At 44.7% G+C, this 12974-nt stretch overlaps 1 protein-coding gene across 2 annotated transcripts in view; it reads left to right on the top strand.

Moving 5' to 3' along the window:
* The first annotated feature begins 4756 nt into the window (after positions 1–4756).
* smad7 (SMAD family member 7) overlaps positions 4757–12974 on the top strand; it is a 42933-nt gene continuing 34715 nt past the window's right edge. For both annotated transcript variants that reach the window (XM_078409430.1, XM_078409421.1), the window contains exons 1-2: positions 4757–6035; positions 7201–7254. In XM_078409430.1, coding sequence (XP_078265556.1) covers positions 5408–6035; positions 7201–7254 — 682 coding nt within the window. In that variant the 5' untranslated portion in view covers positions 4757–5407. The remainder of the gene's footprint in view (positions 6036–7200; positions 7255–12974) is intronic.

The raw sequence follows: 12974 nt of genomic DNA, 5'->3' as shown, positions 1-12974 counted from the left end.
GACACGTTAGAGGCAGGAAACATGTTCCCAATGTTGGGGGAGTCCAGAACAAGAGGCCACATTTTAAGAATAAGGGGTAGGCCATTTAGAACTGAGATGAGGATAAACTTTTTCAGTCAGAGAGTTGTGAATCTGTGGAATTCTCTGCCTCAGAAGGCAGTGGAGGCCAATTCTCTGAATGCATTCAAGAGAGAACTAGATAGAGCTCTTAAGGATAGCGGAGTCAGTGGGTATGGGGAGAAGGCAGGAACGGGGTACTGATTGAGAATGATCAGCCATGATCACATTGAATGGCGGTGCTAGCTCGAAGGGCTGAATGGCCTCCTCCTGCACCTGTTGTCTATTGTCTATTGAAGTAACAGCCCAGGGAGTTGAAAATGAAATGGTCCCTTCAGAATGGTGAAAGGCAAGAAGATGTAACTGGTAAAAAAACACACACAAAGTGTTGTTGTAACTCAGCGGGTCAGGCAGCATCTCGGGAGAACATAGATAGGTGACATTTTGGGTTGGGACCTTTCTCGAGAGTGGTGGTGGAATCTCATTGAAGGCGGTAAAGACATTCTGTAAAATATATGTTATTCTTCGCCAGTGAAAAGAACCGGAGGGGTTTGTGTGAGACTCTGATGAACCTTTCTCTTTGTCCAGGTTTTCGGTCACCACTTCTTTTTTCTCCTAGTGTTTGTATCAGGGATCGAAGAGGAGGTGGAGGGAGACGGCACGGGATGCTGGACAAGGGGACCAGTGAGAAGAACCGGTGGGGGACTTACCTTCCGCGGGTACAGGAGGTATACAGGAGGTGTACCTGTAGGTCGGCTACAGGAGGTGTGTGCGGGAACAAGAGCTGAAGAGGTCCAGGAGTGGAGAGGGACATCAGTTTGTGGGATGACCAGAATGGAGGTGATGGCTGCAATGGCGCTTTGTGGCTAGCTGCAGCTGGGACTATAAAATGGAGCCAAAAATGGTGCCTCTTGCATACAAACCCAGCGGGCTGTTCTGTGCGTTCTGTACTGACCAGGGCAATTGTGCTTATGAACAAGGATAGTCTCACCGAGCTGTATGCAAAAAGTGTATTTCACTGCACCTGCTACACGTGACAATGAAGAAACCATTGAAAGACACCATTGAAACCATCTGCGAGATTATGCTTCTGGAACACATGCTAGTTGTCAATGTTACTTCTTCATGATATGCTCCTGTGCTGAGTCACCTGGCCTTGCTCAATGATGACAATTAATTAGTTCCTCGTGTCCCTGAAGCAGAAAGGGAGAATAAATTAGTCAAGGATGGCTGCCCTGGCCACTTGCCCTGTCCCCTGCTGTAAATATGGTGGATCCAGTTCCGACCATAATCTGTCTCACTTGTAATGCCACTATATAGTTAAACCATGTGCTAACATTCACTGCTTTCTCCTAAGTTCATCACATGGGCAGCCTGTGTGCCAAATGCCCCTTCAGGGATGCGAGAAAATTGATTTATTTGAAAATAATAGCATAGACCAAATTATTCCATGAAGTAAATGCTTACTGAGCTGTTTTACTGTGAAGATTATGTAATGAGTAATATGGAGGGAGGTCAATGAACCTTACTTTATGGGTTCTTGTTCTGCTTTGATTCAGTCGTTTTTTTCCCTACTGAAGTCGCCATGTCATGTGACTATCCAAGTCGGGAGCTGTTTCACGGATTTTCTCTCTAATCAGGCCAGGAGTACTTAGGCCAATTGCAGCTTACTGTGCAGAACTGCATGGACCGGCATTGTGCGTTCCTGATCTAAGCTCTGCTGAAATCAAAAAGACAACTAGATCCAGCAATCATAAGTGATAAGTGTATTTGGCCCATCAAGTCTATGCCGCCATTCAATCATGGCTATCCACTGGGTGGCGCCAGCAATGGCTGCCTCGCCAACAGTCTATCTGCCCCTTCCTTCTTTGTTGTTTTAATAGTATATGTTAAATCTATGTTTTTAGTGTTATTTAACTTGTTTTATGTGGGGGTTGGGGGTGGGGGAAACTTTTTCTAATCTCTTACCTCGATGGAGATGCAATTTTTTTCTGTATCGCATTTCCGTCCGCACTGAGGCCTAACACTGAGGAGCTGGCAGCCTCTACTGGAGACCGACTTTGGGAGCTCCAACCGTGGAAGCCTGCGGACCTACCATCGCGGAGCTCGCGATCCCTTTGCCAGGAATTGACTTCGGAGCTCCAACCGCGGGAGCCTGTGGACTTTAACATCGTGGAGCTCGCGGTCTCTGGTCAGAATCCCACTTCGGGAGCTCCAAGCCACAGGAGCTTGGATCGCCCCGATGCGGGAGCTTGGATCATCCCGAGCTTCAATCGCCCCGACGGATAGTTCGACTGCCCCGACTGCGGGAGAATAAAGAGGAAGAAGTTTGGACTTTATTGCCTTCCATCACAGTGAGGAATGTGGATAATCCGCTGTGGTGGATGTTTATGTTAACTTTTATGTAGTTGTATGGCTTGTTGCTTTTTTTTAGGATGACTGTATGGTAATTTGCATATTGGTACCTTAATTGGTACACGTGACAATAAAAGACCTTTGAAACCTTTGACTGATTTATCTCTCCCTCCTAACTAACCCCATTCTCCTGCCTTCTACCCATAATCCCCGACACCTGTACGATTCAAGAATCTACCTATCTCTGCCTTAAAAATATCCACTGACTTGGATATCCAATATACATTAATGACTTGGATGAAGGGATTAAAAGTACCATTAGCAAATTTGCAGATGATACAAAGCTGGGTGGTAGTGTGAACTGTGAGGAAGATGCTATGAGGTTGCAAGGTGACTTGGACAGGTTGTGTGAGTGGGCGGATGCATGATAGATGCAGTTTAATGTGGATAAGTGTGAGGTTATTCACTTTGGTGGTAAGAATAGGAAGGCAGAGTATTATCTGAATGGTGTTAAGTTAGGAAAAGGGGACGTACAACGAGATCTGGGTGTCCTAGTGCATCAGTCACTGAACGGAAGCATGCAGGTACAGCAGGCAGTGAAGAAAGTCATTGGAATGTTGGCCTTCACAACAAGAGGAGTTGAGTATAGGAGCAAAGAGGTCCTTCTGCAGTTGTACAGGGCCCTAGTGAGACCGCACCTGGAGTACTGTGTGCAGTTTTGGTCTCCAAATTTGAGGAAGGATATTCTTGCTATTGAGGGCGTGCAGCATAGGTTAATTCCCGGAATGGAGGGACTGTCATATGTTGAAAGACTGGAGCGACTAGGCTTGTATACACTGGAATTTAGAAGGATGAGAGGAGATCTTATCGAAACGTATAAGATTATTAAGGGGTTGGACACATTAGAGGCAGGAAACATGTTCCCAATGTTGGGGGAGTCCAGAACCAGGGACCACAATTTAAGAATAAGGGGTAGGCCATTTAGAACTGAGATGAGGAAAAACTTTTTCAGTCAGAGAGTTGTGAATCTGTGGAATTCTCTGCCTCAGAAGGCAGTAGAGGCCAATTCCCTGAATGCATGCAAGAGAGAGCTAGATAGAGCTCTTAAGGATAGCGGAGTCAGGGGGTATGGGGAGAAGGCAGGAACGGGGTATTGATTGAGAATGATCAGCCATGATCACATTGGATGGCGGTACTGGCTCGAAGGGCCGAATGGCCTACTCCTGCGTCTATTGTCTATTGTCTCCCCGGCCTTCTGTGGCAAAGAATTCCACAGATTCACCACCTCCTGCCGTGGGAATCTCAGGGGAAAGGCCCAGATTGATTCTATGCCGCAAAATGAGCAATAGTGCACGTGCTGCTTACTCTTCTTGTGCATTGTCCACTCATACATTTCAGATTACAGCCCATGCATTTCCAACAATGATCTCAGTGCTGCAAGGTTTAGAGTTTGGCTCCATCCAGTTCCTAATCTAGTGATATCGTCACATTCCCAGATGACGTCCAGACCTGTCATCCAGTCTTGTATGAGCGATAACATCATCCAACAATTTTTCCTACATCGTTGGCACAAAATGAGCGCAAGTTGTTGTTGGCTCAGAATGGCAGTAGTGTGTGTGTGTGTGGATGGACACACATGTCGGAACCACAATCTCGGACGGTGTCAATCAGCCGTTTGTGAGGCACGGTTTCACAACGTTCACTTCAAGGCGCTGTGAAGAAACAGAAAGTTAACGTTGACCTAGCCTAGCTATCCGAAACGCACAAATGAACCGTGTCAAAGGTTGAAGGCAGCCCGCAAAATCCGTCTCACGTCTAATTCGCCCTGTCTCCACACGTAGCATAGCAACGTGCAATAACCAAAGAAAAAAACCCCGCACAGTCTGCGAACACATCTCGGCGCCGTTACCTAGTTCCGTGCAATGCACAGAATTCCAGTGAAAGGGGAGGAGGAGGTTTCTTTATATACATATATATATATATATACAAGAGACAAGAGATGCAAGTTTCACTTCTCAAAATCCCAGTTGATCGGTTTTTTTTCCTCTCTCTCTCTCTCTCGCTCCCCGCCCAAAGTGCATTAAATGTTGATGTTATTTATTAATAGTGGTTTAATGTTCACAGTGGGTTTTGCTGTAATGGTGCCCGTGTGTGTTGAGAGAGGGAGGGAGGGAGGGAGGGGAGGGTTATAAGTAAAGAGGTCTGTTAGTAATGTGATCGCTTGTTTGCGTAACAATCACTTTAAACCGGGGGCCGCGACGAAGTGTCTAGACGTACACGTGATCGACCGCGCCAATGCGCAGCCAAACCAAGAGCTTGTGCATTTCAACTCCTTGTGTCAGTTTCAGCCAGGAGTCCGGAGCTCGCAGGAAATCAATCCACAGCCTAGGCGGATTGGAGTAGGAGCTGCAAACGGCGACGACAACTCTCCGGGTTATCTCTTTCCCAACCCCCTCTCCCCCAACCCCACCTCGGATGAATCGTGAAAATATCAAATGTATAAAGAAAGAGGGATTAAGTTAGTAGTGGGAAAGCGACAAGCAGGAGCACGTTCAAGCCGAGCTGAAGAGAGAGAGAAGAAAGCAGGAACATATTAAACCCCCCCCCCCAAAAAGAAAAGAAAAGAGACACTGCCTGTGTATCTGTGAACGCGGAAAGGAAGAAGCGAGGACGAAGCCTAAGGAAGAAAACGATCTTGCCACAGTCATTTAAAGAGCCTTGCCCGGCGGATTAAGGGTTTGGATTAATCTATCCAAAAACCAAGGAAGGAACAAGGGAACGAACGCTTGGTTTACATTTCAATGGATACATATGCTTGGCTACATTTTTTCTACTTTATATCGGTGGGTTACAATGCATGATTGTATCTTTGGGGAGCCGCACTAACCCCCTTTTATATATATTTAACTGCAGCATTGTTTAAACCATTTTTTTCCGAATCTTTTATTTTTTTTTAATCCTTTTTTTTTAAAACAAAAAACCAAGAGGGTGGCGTATGCTACAGATCCGTGCGGCTGTTACTGTGTTTTTGCCATCGGGAACAGGCTGGATTCATGTTTTGCGGGTATGTTTTTGCTGTACCTGGCTGGATTTTAGCAGATTTCTCTCTGGTGGAGCTTCATCTCGCATGTTCAGGACGAAACGATCGGGTCTTGTCCGGCGACTTTGGAGAAGCCGTGCGTTGGGAGAAGCAGACGGGCAGACGGATAACGAGGGCGATGCAAACCGGGGAGGAGGAGGAGGAGGAGGAGGCGGCGGCAGCAGTGGCAGCGGGTGCTGTGGGGGCAAAGGGGCGAAATACACAACCTCCGACCCCGAATTGAAAACCCTCACTCACTCCCTGCTGAAAAAACTGAAGGAGAAGCAGTTGGAATTGTTGTTGCAAGCGGTGGATAGTAAAGGGGGAGCCCGTACCGGCTGCCTCCTCTTGCCCAGGATGATCGAGCCTAAACTCAGCAAACAAACTTACTCCCTACCGGTACTGATCTGCAAAGTCTTCCGCTGGCCTGATCTGAGAAACTCTTCGGAACTGAAAAGACTCTATTGCTGTGAATCATACGGAACCAACAACCCGGATTCCGTCTGTTGTAACCCACACCACCTTAGCAGACTCTGTGAATTCGGTAAGAAACCATGACTCATACTTAATTATTTAATGTTTTAAGCGAACATCAATTCGGCTATGTTTTAAGTGACATTTTTTTAAGGCTCTTGGCCGTTTCACGAATTCCCCACTCGTTTGAATATTGCAATCACCTGGGTCCACCTTTTACGGAGCAGGAAAGATGTTGCAGCAATAATAATTTTTATTTTTAATTCGAGAGACAATAACCTTCAGTCCTTTACTCCGAGTCAGTTTTATGTACATCACTGAAGCATGCCCTTTTTTAAAGAACACTGGGGTTTTATTAATCTTATGTTCAATATGATTTAAGAAGTTTGTATTTGCCTCCTGATTGTTTCCATTTAAAATCACTATTTCAGCTAAATATATCATTTAAAATCACTATTTAAAATAATATATTTTGCTGACAACCCAGTGTTATCCAATATTAAGAATTAATTCCCGGAGAACCGACTTTAAAAGAGTAATCCGGTCCAAAACAAGTTCAGGGGGAGTTTGTAAAAAAAAAAAACTTGGATCACACTGTCCGAAGATTTAAAACTGCCCATAAAACCAAACGTTATTGGGATCTGAGTTGAAAATGTAAATTATTACATGCAGGGAGAAGTATAGGAGTGTGTGGGGTAATCGTTGACTTTTAAAAAAAATGTCTCCAGTATTTCTTGGAATTAACTGAATGTCAAGAATTATTGTTTAAATTCGCATTCCTTTGAGGACGGAAGTCATTTCAAACATCCTATAAATCGCGTTAAATGTATCCATCAAGTAGATAAAAGTTTTTAAATGACAAGAGGGGGGGAAAAAAAGTTGTCTGCAAGACTTGTCGCCGCGGTAAATGGGTGATTTTCCAGTTAGATGGCGCGGGGAGATTCTCAGGCCGTCTGATTCAGTAGTAATTTCCAGAGTAGAAGCGTTTTACGTGAGGCAAGGAGGGGCGATTAGACACACAAGTTGCATATCAGTGAGACTGGCGCCAGGCTGACTCTTTTGTTTATGTGACTGTTAACTATCAAGGCGATCGCCGCCTTTGCTGTTCTGCCTCCAGCCCCCAGAGTTAAGACAAACAGTTTACGAAAGAATGCCGGCTCTCCTGCCAGTGTTATCATGAGTTTCTATCTCTTCTCATGGCTTTGCCCTTTTCTCTTTTATTTTTATGTTTGCAGAGTTACCCCCGCCTCCCTATTCCAAATTTCCAATGGACTCGCTCAAACAGTCTGGTAAGTCTTGTGCTCGTTATTTATGATTTATGTATTTTTCTGCATTTTTAATATAGGCTCCACTCCCAGAAACCCCGAATTTGTAACAGTGTACATATATACTTGTGGAAAAGAGTTGTAACGATGTCTTTAACGAGACCGTAGCGGGTATTTCCATGGAGTTAAATCCTGGGGAAGCGGGCGAGGGTGGACGATGTTATTAGGAGTCCCCACCAGGAGCAGAATTGATTCAGGACATTGGTAGGAAATCGAACCGGCAGGAGATTGTCGATGTGATCAGGTGATCAATTGGGGGGGGGGGGGGGGGGGAGGATTTGTTCTTGTTTCTTGGTTACTTTTGTCGGGGCAAAATAGAATCCATTTACATCTTACAGTAAAAGCATAATAAATGCACTTTGTACACCAAGACACCAAGCATGGTTTTCACTCTGGCTGCATGAAACAACTATAGAATTACACGTGGAAAAGATTATCGCCCTCTCCTTTATGTATGAAAAAGCAGTGGATCGCATTTAATATGCGAGTTATTAGGTTCAACCCATATAATTCGTGGGTTTGGTCAAGTTACTGCCCGTCACATCTCAGGGCCACCATCTACACCATAATCATCTTCTCAGTACATCCACAGCCTTTAAAACAAGTAAGTTGCTGCCATAACCAGACTGGTCTTCTGCATAGCAAGCTCCTGCAGGTTGTGATGTGACAATGACCAAGTGTTCAGTTTTAATGATATTTAATTGGGAACTCGATGGTTCTCAATATTTTTTTTTGCCTCCTGGAAGAGTGTGTGTTTTGAAGATGATGCAGAAGAGTGTTTTGAAGATGATGCAGAAGAGTTTTATTAGAACACTGAATTAGGGGGTATAAGCTATCAGGTGTGGTTGGAGAAACTGGATTGTTTTCTCTCGTGCGTGGGAGGTAAAGTAGAGACCTGATGAAAGTATATAAAATTATAAGAGGCATTGATAGGGTAGGCATGGAACTGTCAAAGACCAGGGGACATAGCTTGAAGGTTAGAGGGGGGAAGTTTAACGGGCAAGTTATTCACACGGAGAATGGTAAGTGTCTGGAATGTGCTGCCAGTACTGTGGTGGGTCCAAGAGGCTATTAAATAGGCAGACAAACTGTGTGGGAAGGAACTGCAGATGCTGGTTTAAACGGAAGATAGCACAAAAAGCTGGAGTAACTCAGCAGATCAGAGAGCATCTCTGGAGAAAAGGAATAGGTGCCGCTTCGGTTCGAGACGTCACCTATTCCTTTTCTCCAGAGATGCTGCCTGACCCGCTGAGTTACTCCAGGTGTTTGTGTCTATCTTCTATTAGATAGGCATGTGGATATGCAGATAATGGAGCGATATGAATCAACGCAGTCAAAAAAGATTAGTTTAACTTCGCATCATGTTCAGCACAATCAATGTGGGCTGAAGGGCCTTTTAATGTACTGTAAGGTTTTATGTCTAATCCAGGACCTCTGCAGCCATTTGCACTAATTCAATGTTATGCTAGCTGAGGAAACTGACTTTATAGAGATTGGGGATCTAATCTTCTGATTCTATATGATGCAGTACTTTTACTGTTTCTTTAAGAAAACCCCAACTGCTCTTAAAAGCAGTTGTCCTTGCAAAGGAGTGGGCTCTTTGGTCCACCTGTGTTCTTTGCTCAACCTTTGGTGTGCAGCTAAACTGTGCTTCACCTGGGAGTCACCTGCAACACTGAGCAGATTATTCAAATGAGAAGATAGACACAAAATGCTGGAGTACCTCAGCGAGTCAGGCAGCATCTCTGGAAAAAAGGAATATGTGACGATTCAGGTCGTGACCCTTGATGAGGGTTGGTATTGAGCAGTAACGTTCATGAGAAAGCTTTGAGTATTTCTGTGTATGGGAAAAATAGTGAAGGTTTACAGTTACAAATCTATGTTCTTTTATCAATAGGGAACACTCTTGGATCTTTTATGATTTCTCAGTTTAGGCATTACTTTCAAGGTACGGCCTGTCCAAACTGTTCTTTGTGGAGTGTGCAAGAACGAATCTTGGGAAGAGATTGTATGAGTCAAATGTTGTACTCTGCTGTGTGGAATTGCACACATAATGCTCTAGCCCTCTGCTCCACGTCTGTCCCACCCATGAAAGCCATATTCATCAACCCCATAGGCTGCCATCTTGAGAGCAACATTTGTACTCTCAATAACATTTCCCTGTCCAGTCCTGGCGACAAAGTGGCCGGCGTCGGTGAGTTCTGACTTGTTGGAGCACATTGGTTCTTTTACACAAGTTCAGTCGCAGCGGCACTGGGTAGAGAGCACAGGAATGTTTTCTTTGTCGCCAGGGCTGGACGGGGAAATGATGTGGTTGTCTGAAGTAAGCCGCCTTGTGGCACACAGTGCTCTGCATTAGAAGAGAGAAGCAGGAATGTTGACTGTGATATTCCTTTGGGTGAGGTGGGCCGAGATGTATGTCTGTGGAAATGGGTCAATAATAATGTTAAACACGGGAATTATTTTCTTAAGTTGCAAGCTGTGGCTCAGTGGCGGCACTCTCAACCTCTGACTCAGAAGGTTGTGGATTGAAGATCCATTACAGAGATTTGAACACAAAATCCAAACTGACATTCCAGTGTCATGCCAGGCTAACTGCTGCACCATCAAACGCTGCTGGATTTGGAAGAGTGTTATGCCAGAAATCTCCCTGGTTGGTGTCTGGCAAATATTAGTCCCTTCAACCAACACTCATTGCTGTTTGGGAGACCTGCCTGCATGAAAATTGGTTGTGGTGTTGATGAGATGTTTGAGTGGCTCCAAAGAGACTCGGGGGATCTTGTTATGAAAGGTGCTCTATAAATGTAATATTTACGTATTGCCTTTGAAATATGTTTACTTTTCCAATTAAATAGAGTCATGAAGCCACTAGTTCATCATCGGATGCTTGACTTTCCATTCAACACACCCATCTTCTGAAGCATCTCATATGCTGGTGTACAAATGCATGGGTGTTCACCACTAGCTTGTTTGTGTCTTGCCCAAAAAGCCTGTCTTTCATGTCTGGCTTTCCCCTCTGTCTCGCCTGAACTAAGTCAGGAGCAGAGATCTCATCTCCCATGCAAACTGACTTTTACTTCAAATTTATTTCACACTTGTGATCCGGAGATTGAACAAGCTACAATTCAGGCAAGCTGTCTTCTATCTCATCTTTTCACCTACGCTCCTATCCCAATGAAACACTGATACTTGCACAATCATTGAAAGAAAAACACAAATTCTAGAATAACTCAGCATGGTCAGGCAGCTTCTCTGGAGGACATGGGACAGAGGTGTGGAGTAGGTGATGTTTTGGTTTGGGCTCTTCTCAGGCTTTCCCGATTGTCATGTTACAGTCAGCATATTATGCTTTGAAGATTTGGTAACCTCGTATGTAAGTCTGGATGCTCAAGAGTTGTCATTGCTTGAGTTTGAATTAATTGTATTTATGTTTAGTGTTATCTGAGGAGGTGCTGTCACATATCTTCACTATTTATGGTCTGTGGGTCAGAAAGGCGAGGATCCAATGGCAGAGAGAGGTGCTGATTCCTGGGTCCATGAGTGGAGATGAGTTTGGATGGGATTATGTTGTTAAAGGCGGCGCTATAGTTGATAAAGAGGAGTCTCATGTGGGAGACTCCGTGTTGTCTCGGCATTTCGGAGATGAGTTTAGGGCCAGGAAGATGGCATCTTCTGTGGTCCTATTGTGAAGTTAAGCAAAGTGCAGTGGATCAAGGCTGGCTGGGAAACTGGCACCATCACCAGTCTATCAAAGTACTTCACGATGGTGGATGTCAGAATCACTGGACGGTCATTATTAAGGCACGGTACCTTACTTTTCTTTGGCACCGGGAATGATAGTGGTCTTCTTGAAGACATCAGACGAGGACCTCAGTATGGACTAATGAGAGGTTAAAGATGTCAGCAAATACATCTGCAGAAGACTTGAAGACACAGCCAGGGACACCATACAGACCAGTTGTTTTCAGCAGTCATTGGTTTTATTAAGGAAGTGTTTTAAGGAGTACAGCTCCTCCCCAGGTTACGGCAGAGTTCCTTCCAGTCCTGAGAACTGTTCACAACCCGAACCATTTGCAAATCTGAATTGGACCATGAACCAATCCTCCACCTGGCAGAAGATGCCTGCAGTCCCACAGCAGCTGTCACATCCAACCCGCTGTTCTCTCAAACGCTGGTTCTTGTTCATGGACTGTACCTAAATTGGCTGCTCGTAAGCTGGGGAGGGCCTGTATAAATTCAAGGACTGATCAGGCATGAATTAACCGAATGAGTAGAAACAACGAACTGCAAATGCTGGTTTACACGAAAGTGCTGGAGTAATTCAGCAGATCAGGCAGCATCTCAGGAGAACATGGACGGGTGATGTTTCAGGTCGGAACCCTTCTTCAGACTAAACTAATTGACTAAGTTTGATTTATCTGAATTTAGTACTCGTTCTTAAAACTCGGCTGCTTTATTCCTACAATTGAACTAATTTTATATAACTTATCACCATATCATATATATACAGCCGGAAACAGGCCTTTTCGGCCCACCAAGTCCGTGCCGCCCAGCGATCCCCGTACATTAACACTATCCTACACCCACTAGGGACAATTTTTTACATTTACCCAGCCAATTAACCTACATACCTGTACGTCTTTGGAGTGTGGGAGGAAACCGAAAATCTCGGAGAAAACCCACGCAGGTCACGGGGAGAACGTACAAACTCCTTACAGTGCAGCGCTCGTAGTCAGGATCGAACCTGAGTCTCCGGCGCTGCATTCGCTGTAAAGCAGCAACTCTACCGCTGCGCTACCGTGCCGCCCATTAAGATATTTGTTGAGTTGGGTAAGGAGTGGGCTTTAGTGCTCTGACCTGCATCTTTTGAAGAAATGTGCTAACTTCAAGGAACATGTGTTGGCCTGTTTTTGAGTGCCGTATCTACACCCTCCCAAATGAAAGTTTCTGCTCGCAACTAATCCAAATTTCTGCCCAACAGAGGAAATAATAGTAAATTTGGCAACAGATAACAAAACTTGGCCCTTGTAGGGAAATAGACAAACAGCACCTGATGTGCCCCATTAGCTGAGGTGGAATAACTTATTGCATGTATTGACATAAGGACTAGTGTTATCTATGTAAATAGAGGGACACAATCTGAAGCTGCTTTTATGGAAGGAAAAGCCCAATTACTTTTGGGAAGTATTGCCAACTTTGGCGTTTGGAACCTGAGGGAGAGGTATCCTTGTGTCTTTGCATTCCCTCATTTTGGAGATGCTGACCATTCCCACAAGTCAAAGTGTCTGAATATGGTTTCCAAGGAGAGCCCCATTGTGGTTCCCAATAGGGGGTACTTGCTAATCTACTTGTATGTCTTGAATCAAATTTTTATTTTTAAGGGTTAACTGCTGGTACTGGTCAGCATCAAATTGAAGCAAACTAGCCAGAAAGATCCAACAGACATTCCATCCCTGCTGCTGTATCAGTAGGGTGGATTAAAAAGGTTTATCTACTGAGATTGGTGCCCTTCCTCTGGACAGGTTTGGAAGGATATGGATCAAGCGCAGGCAAGTGGGATATGTTGGCCAGTGTGGGCAAGTAGTGGAGCAATTAGTTGGGGAGTGAGCAAACAAAAATCTATAAACTATATGCAAAAATCTGCAACATTGCAACCATTGTTGCATATGTGACTGCACTTGGGC

The sequence above is a fragment of the Rhinoraja longicauda genome, chromosome 1 (genome assembly GCF_053455715.1).
Source record: "Rhinoraja longicauda isolate Sanriku21f chromosome 1, sRhiLon1.1, whole genome shotgun sequence".
Taxonomy (NCBI): Eukaryota; Metazoa; Chordata; class Chondrichthyes; order Rajiformes; family Arhynchobatidae; genus Rhinoraja; species Rhinoraja longicauda.
Note: the sequence above shows the minus strand (reverse complement) of the source record. Positions and strands in the feature narration are given on the sequence as shown.